The sequence below is a fragment of the Solanum dulcamara genome, chromosome 3, assembly GCF_947179165.1.
Source record: "Solanum dulcamara chromosome 3, daSolDulc1.2, whole genome shotgun sequence".
Taxonomy (NCBI): Eukaryota; Viridiplantae; Streptophyta; class Magnoliopsida; order Solanales; family Solanaceae; genus Solanum; species Solanum dulcamara.
In genome coordinates this window covers 75,506,226-75,529,060 of record NC_077239.1, presented here as the reverse complement: position 1 = coordinate 75,529,060, position 22,835 = coordinate 75,506,226, and the positions used below count along the sequence as shown (strand labels likewise).

Sequence of the window (22,835 nt, the reverse complement as noted above, 5' to 3'; positions counted from 1 at the left end):
GCCGCACACCCACCACTTCAATCAGCTTCAAGCGAGACGTCAAAACGTTGCTATGTGCTATGCAATAGCCTTTCAATGCCAAAATATGTCATCGTTACATTAAGACGATGATTCAACTTTTGTGGCCTATAAAAAGGAGGATTTGCGAAAAATATAAGGCATCAAAATATCTCAAAAAAACTTCATGTTATTATCTAATTCTTTTCCAATTAGCATTCCTATGAATGAAGCCATAAAACCTCCCCCGCTTATATTATTCATTTCCTTTTAGAAGATCATTTACTTGTGAGAAATCATGATTTTGATATTCTCATCTAAAGAAAATGAACTTAATTAACCTTTAACCTCTTTTCACAAATTTTAGTGTTAATTGAAATATTCCTAACAATTTTTTCAGTATACATGTAATGTAATTTTTTACCAACTTTGCCCCTGCCATTTCCATTCGATAGCGATACCCCTAGGGAACTCCAGAAACTAGAAAAATTACGAGAGCAACTTATAGGGGGTTGTTTAGTAGGAAGTATTATGAGAAATAATTCATGTATTACATATGGTATTATTTAGTATTAATACATCTTATATGATATTAAATGATGGATAACTAATACTTTTTATTTGATGGTATTAGTAATATATAGGTTTAATACCATGTGATCGAGCTATTATGTAAAGACAAAAATATCTCTCAAATACTTTTAATCATTTTATTTATTTTCTTAATTTTACTTTTTATATTTGTACTAAAAAAATTATTTAAATAAATTAGCCTACAAAATTTTATTATTTAGAGAGAGTTATTTATTGCTAAATAAATCAAATACAAATCAATACAATATTTAAAATGTGAGTTGTTTAACATTTATTAATTGAAAAAATAAATACATCACCATATGACGTTTGTAATTTTAATTTAATACATTATTTATTGATATATATGTGATTTTCTAATTATTTATATTTCGAGTAATTTATAAAATTTTATACATATTAAAATTACAACTTGTCATTTTCTGTGTAAACGATAGATGGTTTTCCACCGCAACCCTCGATAGTATCTAGGGTTGTACAGGGCAAACCGATAAACCGCACCAAATCGACAAATCGAACCAAACCGGAAAAAAACCCGACTAGTGGTTTGGTTTGACTTGGTTTGGTGTTTGGAAAAAAACCCGACCATTATAGGGTTGGTTTGATTTTAACTAAAAAAAGTCAAACCGAACCCAAACCGACCCGATTATAGATATACTACTTTTAAATTATGTTATACATAAAAATATTTATTAAAATATAATTTATAAATATTTTTTAAAATTTTTTCATAATTTTTGTTTTCTTTCTTACATTTAGATTTGGACTTGAGAAGCTCATCTAAATAATATACAAAAAAAAGGTCATCTTATAAAGTTAAAACTTCAAACAGTGTTCTGCCTCCATATAAATCTTATATGTTGATATTTTGTACCAGAACTTTTTTTAAGAAGTACTGCTCTGTGCTTTTTATTAGATATTATGAAAAATCCGAGAAATCCGAAAAAACCAAAAAACTCGAAAAACCCAAGAAAAATTGATATCGAAAAAATCGACTTTTATTGGTTTGATTTGATTTATAGATTTAATAACCCGACACAAATGATTTGGTTTGATTTGTAAAAAATTCGAATCAACTCAGTCCATGTATACCCCTAATAGTATCATGTGAATTCAACGGCTGAGATATTTTGGTTCAGAAGAAAGTATTTGAATCAGAAGGGTATTAATGTAATTGCATATAAAACTCGAATCTAGAGTTAACTATGATGTCGTGTCCACCAAATAATATATCGCCGTTTTAGCTTCCCTATCCCCTTCTGCTCCCTTATTTTTCTAGCCATTCCAACCTACTAATACTAGTTCAAAATTGTGTCTGTTTTAGCCACATCAACGGTACAAATCTTTCTCCCGCCTTCCAATCTCTTACTATAATTTTTTATTTATTTAGTAGCCACCTTTAAAATTCAGTCCCTTTTTTTCCCCAACCTTCTCTATTTACTGTGTGATCTTGATTGGGATTTCCTGTAACATTTGTAGTGATGGATCTCAAGGAAGTAAAGGTGAGTCATCAATCAACATCTCTCACAACTCATCTCAATTTTCTTCCTGTTGATTATTTTTTTGTGTGTAGAGATCAGAAGAAGCAGAGGAAATGAATAGTACAAACAAGATGAAATCTTGCAGTTGTTGTCATACTACAAGAACCCCCCTTTGGAGAAGTGGTCCATCAGGTCCAAAGGTAAAAAAAAAAATATTATATATTTATCGATTATTATTTTGATGTACGGTTATATAGTGTTTAAAAATTTTATTTTAATTTTGGTGGTTGTGTTTTAGTCGTTGTGTAACGCATGTGGGATCAAGTACAATAAGAAGAGGAGACAGATTTTGGGTGTTGATAAGAAGAGGAGAATTATTAGTAAAGAGAAAAAGAGTAGAGAAATTGGAAAATTGATGGCATTGGGAGGCAAATTAAGAGAAGAAGAACAAGCAGCGATACTTCTCATGGCTCTTTCTTGTGGATCTGTTGACAAAATACTATTCTAACCCCTTGTAATTCTTACTAATTAATTGACTCATTTTGATCAAGAGTTTTTTTTTTTTTTCAGATTCAGTTGTAATGCCTAATGTAGTAATTTTTTAGTACTTTTATTTTTCCTGTTTTGAATCTAGAATTTTGATTCAAATTTTGATTTTTAGAATTTTGTCGTGTTATTTGGTACTTTCTGTCCAGGATCTATCAGTTCTGAATACATACGTTAAATATAGAGTCCATTAATTTCTTAATTTCTCGACTCAAGGGAAAAATTGAATTTCAAAATGAGCATCCAGAAGAAGAAATCCAGCTGTCTCCATACATAAAATAAAAAATTGAATATTGGTTGGTGTCAATTGTGAGTAGGCAGTCGTAACAGAGTGCCAAAATAATTAAATTGGTACCTATCGATTATTATCATCACATTAAAAAAAAAAAAAAAACTATCATCACATTAATGATCATTGTCAGCTTTGCCCCTCAGCATATTTAGTTTAGGGGACTTGGACAAAATGAAAGGAATAAAGAAAAGAGAGTCTTTCGAAAATAATCATTATATCTTGGTAGGAGTCAGATCTGCGTACACTTTACCCTCTCCAGACTCCACGTTGTGGGATTTCACTAGATTGTTGTTGTAAAGAAAAAGAGAGTGAAAAGAGATGAAGGAATCTAAAGAAAAAAAGTTACATGGCTGTTTGGATGGTGGAAAATTGGGGAAGATAGAAAGAATTTTACTTTTACTCATTTGTAGTATAGGATTGTTTTTTGTTCAAGTCCTTTTATATGAACCATGCTTTAAAAGTTAGAGATTATAACAAGTTAGGTTGGTAATCGATGAAGTTAATTGTAAATTGATAGTTAGTTGATAGTAATTGTAGTGTAATGTGTTGAGAAGTTTGACTTAATGGTAATACAATAGCAGCCCAACAGGGTTAATTTGTTGACGTGAGGATACAAGTCAAATTAAAAAAATGAAAAACTTACATAAATATACAATATTAAGAAAATATTTATCATTTATAGCAAAAAAAAAATTCACTGAACACTTATAACACATTTATAATACAGTTTTAATACATATTGCAAAGAACTATTTATAAAACATATATAATACAAGTTTTATAGATAGATAATACATTTATCACATACTTTAATAGACTTATAATACATTATATCAGTTTCTTACTACATAAACATAATATATATTTTTAAACACTTATAATACATTTATATTGTATGCACAATTCACTTTTAATACAAGTGTAAATTTATTATAATATTACTATGTATTGCTATAAATGGTGATAAATAAAAAATATTACTAAAATCAGTAATTAATTTTTAAAAAGCACTCGATCAAGTAATTTTTCCAAAAGAAAACTCAAACATTGATTTGGTTGCTCTAGATAGCAAGGTGTCTTTGCTTCATGTTCATGGATTTCTATAATTACTTTTAAGTGTTTGCGATAAAAGTCATAGAAAAAGCAATACAACATGGATGAATGAAACTCTGTCTTTTCTTTTCTTATGAGAAGGTGTTGTAGGTATAATATTGAAGGAAAAATATGAAAGCTACGTGGATTTAGTTCGTGAAGATATTTAGAATATGTTTATATATTTAGAATATGTCATATTTGTACATATTCCTAGAAGATTTAATATTGTAATTCATAACATAGCTAAGTTTTCAACTTTTTTATTATTTGAATTTTCTTGAAAAAGACTATTTTAAAATTGAATTGTGAATGATATTGTACGATCCTTTGGATATATTATGTTCGTACTAAATTAATAAATGACAATTTAGATTGAGAAAAAAAAACGAAGAAGAGAATTAACAATTACACTAAACAATAAAATAGTGAGAAAAGATTATACACACAAAAAGACGTTTAATTAAATGTTTTTATTCTCTCATTTTAAAATAAAATTATTTGCAAATTTGAACGATTCAACACTACTTAAAGTTAATATACAGTAAATAATGCTTAAGAAAAATACATAAATTCATTTAATGGATTGACAATTTGAATGATTTAAATTTAAACCTAAATTAAATGTCAACAAATAGAACCAACATGGACTTAATACTTAAATTCTTAATTATCTAAAATAAAAATGGAATCATGTTTTTCTAGGCAATTCTGAAAGAGCATAGTGTAGAATTTGACACGAATCAGAAGAAGAGTCCAGGAGTCACTAGAAAACTCTAGCCACGTCTAGAAAAGTTGACACCATATCTAAATGCATACAGTGCTTACAAGTGACAAGTTTTTGTTAGTTGTTGCTTTTATATTATCTCCCCCAATTTCCAATCTAATTCCTAGGCAAATTTTAACGTTTAATTACACTTTACATATAGAGAAAAGTTGAAAGATGCAAACAAGATTAGCTATTTCTTCAGCTACAAAACTACATCGACTCTTATTGGCACAATCTCAAAAGTACTTTCCATACAAATCATTTTCCTCTTCTTCTGGAGGTAGAACAGCTGATCCCGCCGTCCATTCTGGACCTCTTGAAGTAAGTCACTTACCAATCAATTTTTCCCCACCCTTTCTCCTTCGAGAGGTGAAAGGTGCTTATTATTCGAGCAATAACATTGAAGTTTCATTGAATTTGAAAATCAAATCGTATGACAGATCATGAATTAATAATTGGTTTCAATTTCCAAAAAAGAATAGCAAGTGTGTCAAGCTTTTCATTTTTGAAATAGTTATGAAATCTCCTTTGAACAAAATTCAACCTTATTCCATGACATTTACGTGACTTTCCTCCGGCTAGAGGAGGGCTTAGTTAATCTGTGAGTTAATTTTGTCACATCTAATTGTTATTGTGTCCAAATTTCAATTTGAATGAATCTGAGTTACTATTATGTTGTATTTTGCAGGGAGATGACTTAGAGGAATCAGTAAAGGTAGCAGTAAACGAAAAGAAACAACCCGATATAAAGTCCGGTATAGACAAGGATCCATTTGGGCTACCCAAATCACCAATCGGGTCATCTCAAAAGATTGAAAGCACTGGCGTACACCAACCTATAGATCCTTTGACACAACAAAAACGACAGAAATCTAGTAATGCTACTAATAAAACATCATTAAAAGATGTCAACTGTGCTGGATTGGATGGAACCCCGTTGCCCGACGAATCGAAAAGCAAGGGAGAAAAATTTGAAGATGATAGAGAGTATTTTAGTCATCATAAGCCGTCTCCATTAGCGGAAATGGAGATGGCTGATACGAGGAAGCCGATCACACAGGCGATTGATGCGCCTGCAGGTGGTGGCATTGCTTTATACCCCGCCCCTTGGGGCGGGGTAATGGTATGGAGGCCGGAACAATTGGATACGGCTGAAGAGGCTCTTTTGAGAGCTGTGGAGATATGGAAAGAGAATGCTATGAGGGGAGATCCGAATTCACCTCAAGGTAGGATTCTTAGAAAGCTTCGTGGGGAGAACTGGTGATTAATTCATCTTGACTTAATAAGTTCAGAGGATCATCTTTGGCTGTTATGTTTTTCTGATGATTTGCTGCTTGTTTTTCTTTTGTAAAAACAGACATCATGTTTGTAAATGGAAATGTCATGATGTGTACTTTAAGAAAAGCAATGCCAAGTTCTGTTTTTTTAAGTATGGTTAACCTCATTTTTTTCTACTTTCTGAAACCTCGAAACAAATAGATGATATAAACTAAATCAGGGTATTTTTATCATGTGACCCATTTTTGATTGCGTTGAGCTTTTCTAAATTAATAATAGAAATATCTAATTATAACCTAAATAATAAGAAACACTCCCCGGGGGAGGAGGTTACGCGTTGTACATGCAAATCATGTAAGTTATATATGAATAATGGTATTTGATGTTTAAATTTTATTTAGCTATTATAAAAAATAGTACTTTAATAACTTTCTTATAACAAGATTCAACCTATGCTAAAGATTGAGATAATTCTAATGTAGAGGAGGTATACAAATGTGACGAGCTAGATGTGATCAGCTTGATGAGGTGAAATGAGATAATTTGAATATGTGTAGAGGAGGTATACAGATGTGACACAGATTGAGATAATTCGAATATGTGTAGAGGAGGTATACAGATATGACGAGCTTGATGAGGTGAAAAAAGTGTTGGATAAAGGTGATGAGATGAAAAAGTATTGGATAGAGATAATTCGAATATGGGTAGAGGAGGTATACAGAGGTGACGAGCTTGATGAGGTGAAAAAAGTGAGGTGCAAAAACGAATATGTGTAGAGGAGGTATACAGATATGACGAGCTTGATGAGATGAAAAAAGTGTTGGATAGAGATAATTTGAATATGTTAAGAGGAGGTATACAGATGTGACGAGCTTGATGAGGTGAAAAAAGTGAGGTGAAAAAAGTGTTTGATAGAGGTGATTAGAGTGTTGGATAGAAGTGATTAGAATATTGATATGACGGTATGAAATTATGAAGGCACGAGGAATAGTTAGATGGTTAGGTGTTTTCTCGCATATCTTTTCGTACTATTAGCTAATACAGTACCACGTGACATCGTTGGTTATATCAACACTTGAAAACGGCAATGTTTTTTTTTTTTTTTTTGTCACATAGAGAGTAGTGGCTTAGAAGATAAAACTCAAGGAATGGTGCGGTCATCAATACACATGCAGTCCTCTACACTCATTCTCTTCATTATCTATCTTACCCTTCTTTTAGCCCCTCACTATTATTATCTCTTCTTTTGTAGTGCCATAAACACTTCTGTTTTTCACTTCTTGTTTTTGTACATATTTCAAAAGCTCATTTTGCCCTGTTTCATCTCCTCTGTTTTCTTGCAAATGGCTCCCCTGCATTCTCAATTACTAGTTTTCAGCACCCTCATTTTGCTTCTCAATGTCCACTTAACTCATACCACGTCGACAACTACAATTGCCAAAGACCAAATAACCTGCACAATGTGCTCCTCCTGTGACAACCCATGTCTGCCCATTTTCTCTCCACCACCATCATCACCGCCACTGCCGCCACCATCGTCATCAAACTATAATTATCCACCATCTCCTTCAACACCACAATCTTGCCCTAGAGGAGGCTGCTCTCAGCAGCCTCTATCACCGCCTTATATTGGTGGAGGAGATGGTGGTGGTGGTGGTGATGGTGATTACTACTATTCTCCGACTGACCCTTCTGTATACCCAATCCCTCCACCTCCAAACCCCATTGTACCGTATTTCCCTTTTTATTTTTACAACCCTCCTTCACCATATACAGTTGACTCCAAATCCCTTCAGTTCAAGAACCATCCTTTTATCACTTGTCTCATTCTTCTTCTGCCCATTTTCTTGTTTCTTTGACCATAAATTTATTCCACTTTAACCAATCGGAATACGAATTTCAGGTTTAGAGACAATGTATTTTTTTTTTGGCTAGAGGAGGAACAAGAAGCTAGTAGTGGACTAAACAAATTGGGCCACCAAATTTCCATGGCATATTTAAGAATGTTTGATTTGAAGACATCTTAATGTTCTTCTATATGAAAGGAGGAATTGAACTATCTCCCAATCTACTTTTGCACATGTGGTATGTAGTATAAAATATATATATATATATATATATATATATATATATATATACTTATGAGCCACATTCTTATTACATTTTCATGATTGTTGATAGTACTCAGTTTTTTTTTTTTGTTGTTGTATATACATGTACTTTTCCTACTCTCTAAGATTTCTGATTATCCTAATGTATTTCAAAATGTTCAATTACCAATAGTACATTTCTTCTTGTTTGCCAACATTGCAAATTTGGCAATTAGAGTGAGTTAATTCGTATATATTAGGATGACACACTTGGATTTGAACTTATAACATAAAATAACTTTCAAACTCCTTTAATTTGTCCGTCAACCTTCACTTAGTCAAAAGCGATTCAATAATTTATATATAACCAAAAAAGTAATCGTCTATATAGTATAAAATACATTATAATTTTTTCAACAAAGATAATTCAATTGAATTTCCTTGGTTCTACATATATATAAATATATAATTCACTCTTCAGTACTTCTTATCATGACAGCGAAACATTCATTAAAAGATAACTTGGCAAGAAGATGGCCCCGTAAATTAGTCTATCAGATATGTTGTATTATGTTATTCTTTCATCTGGAGTACTGTTAAAATTGAATTTATTATTCTTTGCCAATGAATAAGGACATATATGCCATTTTTAGAAGGAAAATTTTCAAAAATAGCAAAGATTTAAAATATAATTAAGCTTCTTAATTACAATTTGCTTAATTACAGTTTCATAGACCGACGATATGAATATGTCATACCTTCTCTATAAAACATTGTTGGCTCCAAAAAAATTGGCTACTATAGCATTTGATTTTTATGCACTTATAACAACATTTGACATTTAAATAATAATTAACTGCTATAAGTAATAAAGACGTCAAAATATTTGGTTAGAATCTCTGGGCCTATTATTGATAATCTTAAAAATTATATTTTTGTAAGAATGGTTAATTATTATATTACCAAGGAAAAAGAAGTTAACTGTGATGAAAAGGTAATTTTACAAAGAGCATGTTATAATAAAAAATGTTGTTGCCATTATAAGTAATAAAAATGTCAATTTTCGTTTCTATATCTCGGTACATTATATAAATTGGGCTTTCAAAAGAGATTGTATATATTCACTTCCAGATTTGTATATTCGCTTCCAAATATGCATTAGAAATTGTATATCCGCTTCCAGATTTGTATATGAGTTTTCAAATTTATATAATAGCAAATTTTATTAAATCGTAGTAATTCACATAATATTTTAAAATTATAATTATATTAAACAATATACTAATAATATTTGTCAATTCGCGAAATTTTCCCGAATCTACTAAAACTTAACATTTTTGTTGCGCTGGGGTGTGAAAGTGTTGAGCAAGACTGAGATTGCAGGCGGCCCAACTAGCTAATCCAGTCGTTAGCTCCAAACACCTTGTTTGGATGATGTTATTCATCGAATTGTATTATATTGTCAGTTTAAATATAATATTTATTTTGATTGTTATTTAAATTGTATTGTATTGTATCGTTTAAATTCATCGACAGATAACGACGAAAAGTTTCATCTTATGCAATAACCGATTTGGTGTGATCGGATCGTTACCTTAATATTTTTTCTCATTTTGTCTTTACTTATTATTTAATAATCTTGTTTTATACTTCATCCTACTTTTTAATAGTAGCTCTATCATGTATCTTACTTTTGTTGTAGTTGGTTTATCATTTAAATTGTAAATGTGTGACATTATGTAACGATGGAGAATGATACAATCTACAAAAATATTGTATTCATTAAAACAATACAATATGATATAATTAATACAACACAATACGATACATTATGTCTTTTGAAACCTCACACTCCTACCTCGACCCCCACCTCCCATAATATTTATCTAGACTATGTACAAATATTTTAGGATAATATTTTTCACTTACATAATGAATAAAAAATCAATTATTTTTCTAAAAAACATTTTGCTCCGTACCAAACACATATTTGTTTTCAAGGGATAAAAATAAATTATGTGCACTAAAATTTACTAAGAAGTAAGCCTTTTCACCTTCTTTTTATCAGCATTCTCAGGCTGACTGCCATGAAATGAGAATAAGAATAAAGGCACAACTGGAATATGGTTTCTATCGTTTTTCTTTCTCTTTTGCTAAAAAGTATACTCCTCCTTTTTCGATTTAAAAACTAATATTTTTTCTTCAATTTGTAGTTAGTTCCTTCAATGAATTCCCTTCTCTCTTACAGTGAAATCAACAACTATAAGTGGAGTTCTTTTGTCCTGCATTGTATAGTGATTTAGTTGGGACCTTAATATTGTACTTTTCAACTTTACTTTTCACATTTAACTCATTATATTTTGAATAAATCTTATAATCAAAGTCAATAATCCATTAGAAAAATTTATTATATATAGTTACTTCCAATCAAGTCTATTATGTTGTGGCAGAAGAAATCATTCATTCCTAAAAGTTCACCAAATTCATACTAAAAAGAGGTTTAAAAGAAGAACATAGATAAACAACGAAAATCCGATATTTTCAAAAATTGTGATGAGATGAATATAATTTTTTCTTTAATAGGTCTTACGCAACAAAAATCTAAATTAAACAAGATCCAGAATGGGCATAAACGACGGATGAAAACAAAAAAACTTATATCATATTATCATTTGTCACCTTTTGCTTATTCTAGATACCCTTTTGTCACCCTTACAAAATTGATCTTTATTCCAACTTTCCTAGATCAACCCAAAATTATTACTCCTATATAATCTTTTGCTTTTATTAATGATTATGTGTGGAGGACACTATTGGAAGCATAATCTTTCCACTTTTTTTTTCTTGTGTGATGGCAACCAATGTGTTGATAAATATTGAACCTTTCGAAACATGAACATAATGAGTTATCAATGATCGATCTAAAAATTCATCAAAAGTTATAATGAGATGATAAGTACAAGATCATCTTTAATTGAAGTTTTCAGGCGTATTACTTTTAAAGTGAGATTTTCATCTTGAATCTAAATTAGTCTGATCATAAAAAGTATGTCACAAGAAACCAAAAGAACTTAAAAGAAAAGAAAACCAATTTGATGCTTCATTATAGAATAGATGAGTACATGAGTATCCAATAATAAGTAAATTTAAGTAATATCATAAATGATGTAAAAACTAAGCATGTGACTCTTGTATTACACTTGAGCCATGCCACTTTATTGAATTCCACTACCTAAAGTGCAAAAGAAGGCTTTTCCTACTTTCCCTAATAGAAGCATATGAGATGTCCTTCGAATCCACATTCTCCTTTAATTTGTGTATGGCAATTTGGTACACCATCTTTTTTTATCCTCCACTTATTGCCCTTCATTTTCTTCTTGCTAGATCTCTGCACATTGTCTAAACATGAAACTTAATATATATTTATTTGGATAGAAACAAGGAATTAATATAAGTAAACAAACATTAGATGTGTCTACAAAAGTTAATTCTGATATTACTATGATTTATAAAGCCTGATACTAAAAATCAATAAGAATTTAATCATAGGAGTACATAAGACCTTTTAAGAAAATAATGCAGACTTGACCTAAAACAAACGTCTTCGGGCTAAATTAGCCTGAAAGTTTTAAAAAGACATGCAATGGCCACAACGAGACAAGTAACGAAGGGTTGATTTTTGAATCGAGTGGATTTATTAGAGTAAGCGGAAGGTGGTGAAAAATAAGGATATATGGAATAAGGTGGTGACCGAGGTTGTAGAGAGCAATCTTCCGGGCAAGAACGTCGTGCCGGTGGAGGAGGTGGAGGTGGACAATAATTGACCGGTGGTGGTGATGGCGGTGGAGGAGGCGGTGACGGAGGTGGAAGTGGTGGTAGTGATGGTGGAGGTGGACATAAAAGCGGAGGAGACGGTGATGGTACTGGTGGTGGTGGTGGAGGGAAAATGGGTTGACACGGGTTTTCACAAGTGGTGCACATTTCGCAAGCGATTTGGTCTTTGGAAATTGATGTTATTGTTGACATGGCTTGAATAATTTGAACATTGTTTAGTGAAAGGGAGAAAAAAAGAAGAAGATTGAAAGTGAAGAAAATTTGGAAGTGAGAATTTGGAGGAGCAATCATTTTGAGAACTTCAAATGTATGAAATGTAACAAATACAATAAGTTGATGGAAAAAAGTAGGGGATATATATATGAAGAGAATGGGTGTGTGGGGTTGATGGACTAGTGCACGTCACTGAAGACCGCACTATTCTAGTTAGGTTATATATATCGTTAGTGTATGAATTTTTTAGATTATATATCGTTAGTGTATGAATTTTTCTATCATCAAGTTTTTTGTTTTGTATGTTATAATAAATAAAAAGATTTTTTTTTAAGATTATGAATTTCTCAATTAGTTATAAATATATTTTAGATGACATGATAACTTAGGCGAATACAAAATTTGAAAATTAGGAATTTTTAAATTAATTATATAATAATAATTTGGTTCATAAAAATTACTATTTTTTCATAAATTCATTGATAAAATGGTAGATTCAAACTAAATAGTACTTCCTTTGTTCCAATTTGTATAACATATTTTTTTTTTGTCAATACAAAAATGAATGACATATTTTTATATTTAGTGATAATTTAATTTTAAAATATTCATTTTACCCTTAATTAGATGATTTAGAGTCACACAAACATTTATAAATAATTTTAGACCAAAACTTTTAAAAATATATTTTTTTTATTCGTATTTAATCAAATTACATTATATAAATTGAGACACAGACATAAGGCTGAGACCTGAGAGGCTTGCACCGGGACTTGCAACCTTTTACTAGTAATTAAACAGTGCGGGTACATTTCCAGCAGGCACGGCGCTCTCGGGGGGCACTCAATTTGTAAATCACCGTCCTACTTTCAACTCTAATTTGAGTTTTGAATCTTTTATGATTTTTTTACCACTTAAATTCAATTCGTCTTTCCTAACTCTTCTACTAGAAATGTGTAAAAGGAGTGTAATTTTATTCATTATCAGGGTAACTAAAAGTAAGTGAAATTATTCATAATAGGAATAATCAAACAGGTTACCTGCTACAATAATAGTCTAAAAAGAAAAAAAAAATGAACGAACCAAATCAATTTTACAACCTACTGCTTACATTTATGTTTCAACTTTAGACTGACCATATGAATATGTTATACCTTCTCTATAACAACATTGTTGGCTCCAAAAAAATTGGCTACTATAGCATTTGATTTTTATGCACTTATAACAACATTTGACATTTAAATAATAATTAACTGGTATAAGTAATAAAAACGTCAAAATATTTGGATAGAATCTCTGGGCCTATTATTGATAATCTTAAAAATTATATTTTTGTAAGAATGGTTAATTATTATATTACCAAGGAAAAAGAAGTTAACTGTGATGAAAAGGTAATTTTACAAAGAGCATGTTATTATAAGGAATGTTGTTGCCATTATAGGTTAAAAGAAAGTTATTAAAGAACTTTTTACAGTAAAATAATATTATTATATAAAAATATTATTATAAAGAGGTTTAATCGTATCAATATTTTATTTACTTAGCATTTGCATGCTATTATGGTTGGAAAGAAGTAGTGCGTGGATTGAATACATTGATTAACATTAACATCGATTTCATAGAATTATGTAAGCTTTTAAAGAGAGAAATCTGCGTTTAATCATACCATTAATGATTAAACTAAATGACTTACACAAGCTGATTGGCCTACACTTTGCTGTCGATGCGTTTATTTTTTTAATTCCAGTACCATAAATAACCGGACCAATTAGTGTTTCTTTTGAAATATATGCACTTTTATGCAATCCTTTCTTTTCATGAAATTGACTTGAGATGGTGGAAATTCAACTGAACATCTATTATTTATCATAGTTTTAAGATTTTAATTTGTGATGTATAACATTTTATGTTCACAAAACTATTAATTCCTTGATAACCCTTTTCTGCCGGGTGTGTGTGCATGCACAAAGTCATAATTCTAAAGTCGAACAAATTATGTTCAATGATTTAAAAATATCGAATCATAACAAATTAATTTAATATAATATTCTTAAATATGAAAATGAAAATTATTGAATCAAAATTCTTCAAACACCTTACTAATTGATGTTTAAACTTGTGAAATAAAAGTTGGGCTTGTAAAAATTGTAGTAGTAGAGAAAATGTTGGGAATCCCTTTATGGAATCGATTTTATCATCTCAAAAGATGCTTTTATACTAAACAGTTGGCATGAAAATTGACCCATTGGGATTCTCTCTACATTTATTAATTTTGCATACTTTGGGAGTATGGGTGAGAGAAACTTCCAAGAACTCAAAATAAAAGAATATTACAAGTGAGAATTGAAAGGATTTCATGGTATATTGTCGGCAGGGAACATGCACAAAAAAAAAGGGTAGGGCAGATGTGTGGATCCAAATGAGAAATGTATGGAGAGGTGTATCAATATGGGATAGCAGATAACAAAAGACTGCGTGTGTATTTTCCTTATTTTATAAGGATTCATACGCGCATTTCAAATAATTTTATTGGACTTAATGAGTTTTGATGATTGATAAAAGGTATTGGCCTTGATACAAAGAATTAGATTGAAGAACTCATTTCATGATTAGGTAATTTACAGTTTCCAACATTATAATTCTACTTGTATTAAGATTGTGATCGAGCTGAAACTATTTTCACTTTTTTAGAAACAATTATTTAGGTATAAACAATATGGGAACTTAGTGAAAGTTAAGGATGACTTGAAGAGGGACACAACAATCTGTGTAGGTTGTTTGAGGAATTTGAGTTAAAGCATGTTTGGATGGACTTATAACTTTTGACTTATAAGTCAAAATCACAAGTTAGGATTTCTAACTTAAAGAATTAAAATACAAATCATCAATCCTTTCTTTAACCCGAAAGGGTGACTAAGTTAGTATAGCAAAAGTATTCTATAAGGGAGAGCAGAGTTCGAATCTCACGTGATCCTTTCACAGTTGGCTAAGTTTGGTGCAATGAGTGTGGTATCCCAAAAAGGAATGCTAGGGAATGTCCCACACTTGGTCCATTTCTCAATCCAACTCGTCGTACAAGGATTGCCTCGTATTGTTACATTGCTTGTGTGATTTACAAATTATTGCACATGAATGATTTATCCAATGCGTACTCAAAGAATATCAATATATTTCAAAAAAAATGCTTGCATATTTTCACTGGTACTTCTTCACATGATTTTTGAAAAACATAGATATGATGTGCATAACAATTGGAGAAATTTTATGAAATATAGAAATGGGAATTGCTCATTATCAGATTCTGTTGGGCCATCAATTGTTTATACAAGGTTCATGGCCCAAATTCATGAACCTCGTATTATTGAGGAATCAATCAGTACTAGAGTATGCTTATTATTAATTGTGAAAATAAATCAGATTATAATCATTAAATAATGAAATGACTTAAGAATATCTATTAGATGTTTTGCTAAACTTCTAGGTAAAAATTATGCTTTAAGTAAAAGTTTTTTTGGTAGAGCTTAAAGTCCTACTTTTTTGTAGACTAGAAGCATTTTTGGAACCTCGATAAAACATAAACTATTTGTCTTATTTTAGCAAATTTACTTTTTAAATTAATTTTTCCAACATCAATTATTATTTTTAAAAAATACTTTTGATAAAAACTATTATCAAAATATGCAAATTTTGAAATTTCAACTAAACAAGCTAGTATTAATTAATTACAATTAAATATAAAAATTTATTTATGTACAAATACATGTCTAATTATTTATTTATTTGGTGTAAATACGAACATGAGGGAAGTTTCTTCCTAATACGACACTAACTATTTATGCTCCCCCCCCCCCCCCCCCCCCTAAATTGAAAGTTTCAATGTTCTTTATCTTTGATTAAAAGAAATAAAGATAATGTAACATACGTTGCTATATATATATATATATATATACCCAATGCTACTAATTTTAGTATACAATTAGTTTAACATTACATCATCCACTTCCAAATCAATCAACAATGCCTACTCAATTATTTTCACTTTAAATTTGGCATCATTGGTATAGTTAATAATTTAAGAAAGAGAGGGACCATCCATTACAGCAGCTAGCAAAGCTAAGTTTTGCTACTCCTTCCCCTTTAAGTTGTTTATGGGTAATTCTTGTGTCTAAAATTATTTGTCGTGATTAACTTTATGAAAGTCAAGATATACTAATTTTAATTAAAGATAAGTTTTATAAAATGGTGATTAGACCAATTTCAATTTGTTATGTGGAGCAAAGTATTGATCAATCAAGAACTTTCATGCTCACAAGATGTAAATTTTAAAAATGATGATACTGAGATGGATGTCATACGAGAAGTGATATGATAGGAATTTGGATATTCAGGACAAGATGAGAATGATCTATGTAGTGGACAAGATGAGGGAAGAGAGATTAAGATAATTTGGACATGTGCAAAGGAGATGCGACGATACCCAGTGAAGAGGTGTGAGAGGTTGGATATAGGGTGTACATAAGAGTTAGGTAGGCCGAAAAATTATTGGGTAGAGGTGATTAGATATGACATATCACAACTTGAACTCACCAAAGACATGACCTTAGACATGAGGATATATGGAGGTCTCGAATTAGGATCGAAGGTTAGTAGATAATATAGTATTGTCTTGTTTTTCAACGGAATAGGACTTGGTGGTAGTATGGAGAATTAGGGTCGATCGTAGTACTAGTCTTATTCATGTAGTTTATGACTTTTGATATTTGTTATCATATGTTGTTTATTATATTTTAGGTGAGATCACATTATGTTGCTGACATTATTGTTTCTTGCCTATATGCTCTAAATTGCTTTCCTATTTGTTGTCGTATTTCTTTACTGTTGTTTTTTTCTTTTTGTTACTTTTTGATTAGTTTTACTTGAGTCGACTGTCTTTCGAAAACAACTCTCGATCACCATGAGTTCTCTTTTCCTAGCGAAAAATCAGCCTTTCTTATTTTGTTCTACTAATGATAATCAAGTGACACACTATAGGTAAAATTTACTCATATTTTATCCTCACTAGATTGTATTTTTGAGGATTAACTGAATACATTGTTGTCATTGTTATCGATCTCAATTTTTATGGCCAGCACAATTTCAACTTTTGAGAATCAAATCTTGATCGTAAAAAATCAGACTTGAAATCTTTAAATATTTTTTGAAATAAAATTTATATTTTTAAAAATTATGTAGAAAGTACTATAAATTATAATAAAAAATAATTTATATATATATATATATAAATATTATAATAAAAAATTCATTTAAATCTCAAAATCTGAAAAATATTGCAAATCCAAAAAAAATTTAATTTCTTTCCAAAATATTACCCCAAGGAGTTGTTTTGCGTCAACCATGAGTCAAGTAGACATGTATTAATATCCTGAATGAAATACAGGTAAAGTTTTAAGAGAACAAACCACATCACTCCAATGGAGTATTAAATACTCTCATCTCTCTCTCACCAATTTCCATTATTTCTATATACTCACATTCAAAGCTAATTGCAACACATCCTCCAAATTCCAACCTATATTTCTCTCTCTCTCTCTCTCCTTTAATGTAAATTACCATTTCTCAAACTGACAAAAAATGGAGGGAGTATCAACTAGGGTTTACAGAGGATTAAAGGGTTACTGGAGGAGAAGAGGTTATCAGAAGTTGAATCGGGTCGACTTATCAACCGAAGGTTCGACCCGAAAGAGAAAGTTCTGGAAGATAAAGCTAACCCCCAAATTGAAGCTGAAGATTAATTTTAAACGGTTTTCGCTGAAGAAGCTTCTTATTGGGCTGCGTGATGCTTATGTGACAGCGATGCTGAGGGTTGCGAACACTCGGGGATTCGGCGGCGAATACGGCGGCGGAATCGACGGATTTGGGCTGCGGCGGGTTAAGGAGTACGATGAGAAAGTTCTGGTGGAGATCTACAAGTCTATGATAATTGCTCAAGGAAAATTAGCTCCTCGTGATGTTGCTGCTAATGCTAAAATTGGACCTGACATTAATCTAAACGGTAATTGATTGATTAATCTTACTTAAAGATAAGATTATACTGGGATTTAATAGTAATAATACATTCTGTATTCATCTTCCTTTTGAGGTTTATATGGTTAGAAATCTACACTAATTGCCCCCAAATGATTTTGTCAATTGTCCAATAGCTTGCGCGCAACTCAATTAATTTTATGGAGATACCATCATCAACATATACTCTCTCTATAAATATTTCATATTATTTATTTATTTGAGCGCAACTCAATTAATTCTATGGAGATGCCGACCGCGTACCATCATCAACATGTACTCCATCTATAAATATTTCATATTATTTATTTATTTGAGTGAAACTCAATTAATTCTATGGAGATGCCGACCGCGTACCATCATCAACATGTACTCCCTCTATAAATATTTCATATTATTTATTTATTTGAGCGTAACTCAATTAATTTTATGGAGATGTCGACCGCGTACCATCATCAACATGTACTCCCTCTATAAATATTTCATATTATGTATTTATTTAAGCGCAACTCAATTAATTTTATGAAGATGTCGACCGCGTACCATCATCAACATGTACTCCCTCTATAAATACTTCATATTATTTATTTATTTGAGCAAAAATGACAATTTTATTATCATTACTACTAAGATTAGCTTAAGGAAATACATGTTTTGTCAAAATTTTCCTAAGTTAATATGAATATATAAAATAGTTTTATCTATCAAAACTAAAATAAATAAAAAGAATTACGTTATATATTTTATTTTTATTTTTATTTTAATTTTAATTTGAGATATTGTGATTTTTAATCCACCACTAAGCGCCTGAGCCCCACATCCTTAACGTGATTTTGTCAGTTATATAAGTTTAAAATCTTTTAATTAAGCATGGATCACGGACTCACGATGATAGAATAAAACTGTAAACTGAAAAAAATAATACAGATCGATAAACCAACTAAGATCTATCTATCTATATGTGGCATGATTAATTGTCAAATCCGTTTAATTAATTAGCCTAAACCACGTAGAACTTCTATTCTATTTCTACCATGTGATTGATCACGAAAATTAAGTTTTAATTAAGCACTTAGCATTAGAGTCTGAGCTAAAAATCAACTAAGAATGTGCAAATCTTATTATAAGATTCAATTGTGTTAAGGATGTGTGAAACAAAATGTACGTTCATACACTATATAATTTTTTCCAACGAAAATGTGCATTGAACCACCTTCCCTTAAGGTGGCTCCATCCATTAATAGTGTAAAAATTTACTCTCTTCGGTTTAAAATAACGGCAATTCTAGCATACTTTTGTATGCAGTCTCAGAGGTTGTTTTCAAGGATTGAATCCGTGATTTTCTGGTCACATGAAAGCAACTTTACTAGTTACTCCAAGGTTCCCCTTCGATGAAGATGATGTTATAATAATAATAATAATAATAATAATAATAATAATAATAATATATCTAGTGTAGTCTCACAAATAAAGATTTACGTAGTCTTATCCTATTGTATGAAAGTAGAGAGATTATTTTTAATGAATTATTAATATAAGTAATACATATATAAAAAAATATATAATACAAAACATTATTCTAATACTAATAAAAAATAAAATAATTTTAATTAATATCTTTTAAGAGACGTATAAAAAAGAACCACATGGAAAGAACATAAGTGTACCATAGAAATTTGGCAAAATGCAGGGCATCATTCATGAAGCGCCGGTACGTTAGGTAAAGCCATTGATTACTAATAGGTGGTAGAATTTATGACATCAATGTCTATACCATTAATAGTGAAGACACCGAATAATGAAATTCTACCTAGTGGGGAAAAAAAATTCTGTCTAAATTAATAGTCTATGTAAACTTGCTTCTAAGATTCCATTGAGAATGATGGTGTAAGGATAAAGCAATAATGCAAATATGTCATTGTCTAAGTTGACAAATGGTAGTTCATAATGTTGGTTGGTGAGGATAAGACATGAACTTGCTAATATTAGTTCAAAAAGAAAATAAAATTATTACTTCATAAAAAAGAAAAGGTAATTTATTCCATCCGCTTAATGTCTTCGAAGTAAGTGTTACTTTAGCCTCGCTATTTTTAAGACAATGGTAAGGTCTGCGCACATAGGGAGAGATCTAGAGATTAGCGAGGGGTTCATTCGAATCTATCCGGCAAAAAATTATATGATATATATAAGGTATTTTTCATTTTTAATGTGTATATGTAGATTAAATTCATCTTGAAATTCCAAGTTCAAATGTTATGCACTAATATTTTTATTTACCAAATTCCTTGAATGAAAATTCTAGATTCAACATTGTTGCACATACTCTATCCTTCCAAGCTCCCTTTGGTAGAATACACTGGGTATGATGATGTTGTAAAATCGACTAATTTAAATACAAGAGTCACAAGTTGAAGTTGACCGAAAAATAATTAGAAAAAAAAAATTAAGAAGATTTCCGCCTATGGTTTCATTAAGACAGTATCATACATGTAACAAGGTCTAACGATTAATATAACATGGAAAGCAATGTAACAAGGTCTAACGATGAATCTAACATGGAAGACGATTTGTGCCTTAAATAACTTGACATAGCTTTTAAAGATCGTTCCACATGGGTTATAGACTAATTAATAAGTAATAAGCATTTTCATCTTGATCTTTGCACTTCTCATTACAAAATTTCTTGCTTTGTGCACCGCCATAGCAAAATTCGAATTTGCTGGCTCAAACCTGAAAGAGGTTCAGGTCTTGAAATCGGGCTAGGAGTTGCTATTTAATTTTGTAGGAAACAGGGGAATTGCTGTCAATTGGTATCGGTACAACCACGCTAACTCCCCCTTCTCAACCCGTATCTTGTTCGTTCAAAAAACACTTCTTCCGACCGGTGAAAGGAAAGATCTGGGCCAGCCATCTCTTTCCCATAACTTCTCATACAAGACCAACCCACTAAAATGCAAATAGACTCTTTCACCTGTCCTGTCAGACTTCCCTTAAGAATCTCCATAACCAAGCGAAAGATGATTCATGGACAGAAACTGCGGGTAAACCCTCGGTTTTCCTTTAAAATAAATTCAAATAATTAGATGTTAAGTGGGTAATTCTTCCCAAAAATGTGGTAAAAAAAACAGGTATCTATAGAAAGCAACATTTCATTCATGCCAAAAAATAATAAGAGTTGAATTTTTTTCCTCTCGTGTTTTTCTTTCTCCAAAGGTACATTATTTTTCAATCGTAAAATCCGTGATTTATAGTACCTTTTTTATATATACAAATACATATATTGTGTTTAGGAAAAAAAAGTATAATATGTATCTTATATTTTACCAAAAATTAAACATGTCTTATAAATTGAGAGTAAAATAGAACAATATAAAACAAGAAAGGTAGAAAGAAAGAGATGAAATTTTCTTATTTCTTTGTGTGTGTCTCATATCACATCTTATGTATCTATTTATACTATTACGATTCAGAATTTTTTTAAAAGTATTTGTACTCTTATTTTTATCTTTCTGGGAGCATGAGTTATAGTTTTTTTTTAGAATTATCTAATGAAAAGTAAGTAACTTCAAAATAAAAAATAATTTTTTTTTTTAAAAAAAACACTTCAAAATAGAATCTAAAAAAGTTCTTTCAAGTCATTTTGAAGATTGGATACCACTTTATTGGTCACCAGAATCCGATTCTATAATGGGCCTTAAATTAGCTTATTGTGTTGGGGCATATGGCCCACTTTTTTCATTTCTTGTGTTCCTTCCTTAATAACTTTATATTCGTTGTGGGCTGACTTCCTTCAAAGTATAAAGTGTACAAGCCTCAAATGTTTCCTTCATTTCATGTTTTAGTTTAAGGATATCGATATTTATGCACTTTACACTAACGGACAAAATGCACAAATGGATAATTAAGTTGTAGAGATAATTACACTTCTCTTACTGCTCCATGCGTTTCTATTTATTTATCAAATATTTCATAAGTTAATTATTTTTTTTAATTGTTAATTTTAATAAATTAAGGAAGGATAATTTTTTTCTTTCTATTATATACACAATTTTTAATATTGAATTAATGTTTTTGAAAAATATAGTGAGTAAATATGTTTAAAATTCTATCAATTAATAGGGGTAAAATGGTAAACTCACTATATTATCTGTTAAAACTTAGAATACATGAAATTATTCTTTTTTAATTGATAAAATGAGATTACGAAGAATAAAATAATTTTCTACATTTTTATTAATTAATGTGGTTTAAAAAGAAAGAAAACAATAATAGAGTTCCTTAAAATAATATTTTAATAAGGAACAAAATTTGTTTTTTTTAAAAAATAATATATTTATTCGAAAAAAGGACATTTTCACCCATTTTGTAACAATAAGGACATTTTTGACCTATTAAATTATGATAAGGGCATTTTTCGACCAAAATATTGACAGCAAGAGCATTTTTGGACCAAACTATAAATGGAGGGCATTTTTGTTCATTTTAAATAGTTTAAAGACATTTTTGATCTTTTTTTCTTTTTTTAATAAGTGTGTCAAGTCAATTTGACAAGTAAAAAGGAACGAAGCGAGTACTTGAAGCAAGAA

The 22,835-nt window shown here is 30.4% G+C and overlaps 4 protein-coding genes and 1 long non-coding RNA gene across 6 annotated transcripts; 4 read left to right on the top strand and 1 right to left on the bottom strand.

Moving 5' to 3' along the window:
* Positions 1-1,818: 1,818 nt before the first annotated feature.
* Positions 1,819-2,699, top strand: LOC129881796 (GATA transcription factor 16-like). Of its 2 annotated transcripts, XM_055955905.1 has the most exons (4): positions 1,819-1,926; positions 2,071-2,093; positions 2,165-2,272; positions 2,371-2,699. In XM_055955905.1, the coding sequence occupies exons 2-4, from the start codon at positions 2,073-2,075 to the stop codon at positions 2,578-2,580; spliced, it is 339 nt and encodes a 112-aa protein (XP_055811880.1). In that variant the 5' UTR covers positions 1,819-1,926; positions 2,071-2,072; the 3' UTR covers positions 2,581-2,699. The 2 variants fall into 2 exon arrangements, with proteins under 2 accessions (XP_055811880.1, XP_055811878.1); XM_055955903.1 differs by having other exon boundaries at positions 1,819-2,093; positions 2,371-2,696.
* A 2,060-nt stretch (positions 2,700-4,759) lies between these two features.
* LOC129881795 (uncharacterized) lies at positions 4,760-6,200 on the top strand. Its single transcript, XM_055955902.1, has 2 exons — positions 4,760-5,092; positions 5,460-6,200. The coding sequence occupies exons 1-2, from the start codon at positions 4,946-4,948 to the stop codon at positions 6,033-6,035; spliced, it is 723 nt and encodes a 240-aa protein (XP_055811877.1). The 5' UTR covers positions 4,760-4,945; the 3' UTR covers positions 6,036-6,200.
* A 1,002-nt stretch (positions 6,201-7,202) lies between these two features.
* Positions 7,203-8,165, top strand: LOC129881794 (uncharacterized). Its single transcript, XM_055955901.1, has one exon. The coding sequence runs from the start codon at positions 7,219-7,221 to the stop codon at positions 7,906-7,908; it is 690 nt and encodes a 229-aa protein (XP_055811876.1). The 5' UTR covers positions 7,203-7,218; the 3' UTR covers positions 7,909-8,165.
* Positions 8,166-11,210: 3,045 nt separating this feature from the next.
* LOC129882984 (uncharacterized) lies at positions 11,211-20,086 on the bottom strand. The gene is made up of 2 exons (XR_008765853.1): positions 19,917-20,086; positions 11,211-11,538 (listed from the first exon to the last, which is right to left on the bottom strand). It is a non-coding gene; the product is annotated as an uncharacterized LOC129882984 (long non-coding RNA).
* On the top strand, positions 17,619-18,363 carry LOC129882983 (uncharacterized). Its single transcript, XM_055957513.1, has one exon. It carries the CDS (start codon positions 17,818-17,820, stop codon positions 18,244-18,246), a length of 429 nt encoding a protein of 142 aa, XP_055813488.1. The 5' UTR covers positions 17,619-17,817; the 3' UTR covers positions 18,247-18,363.
* Positions 20,087-22,835: the final 2,749 nt, after the last annotated feature.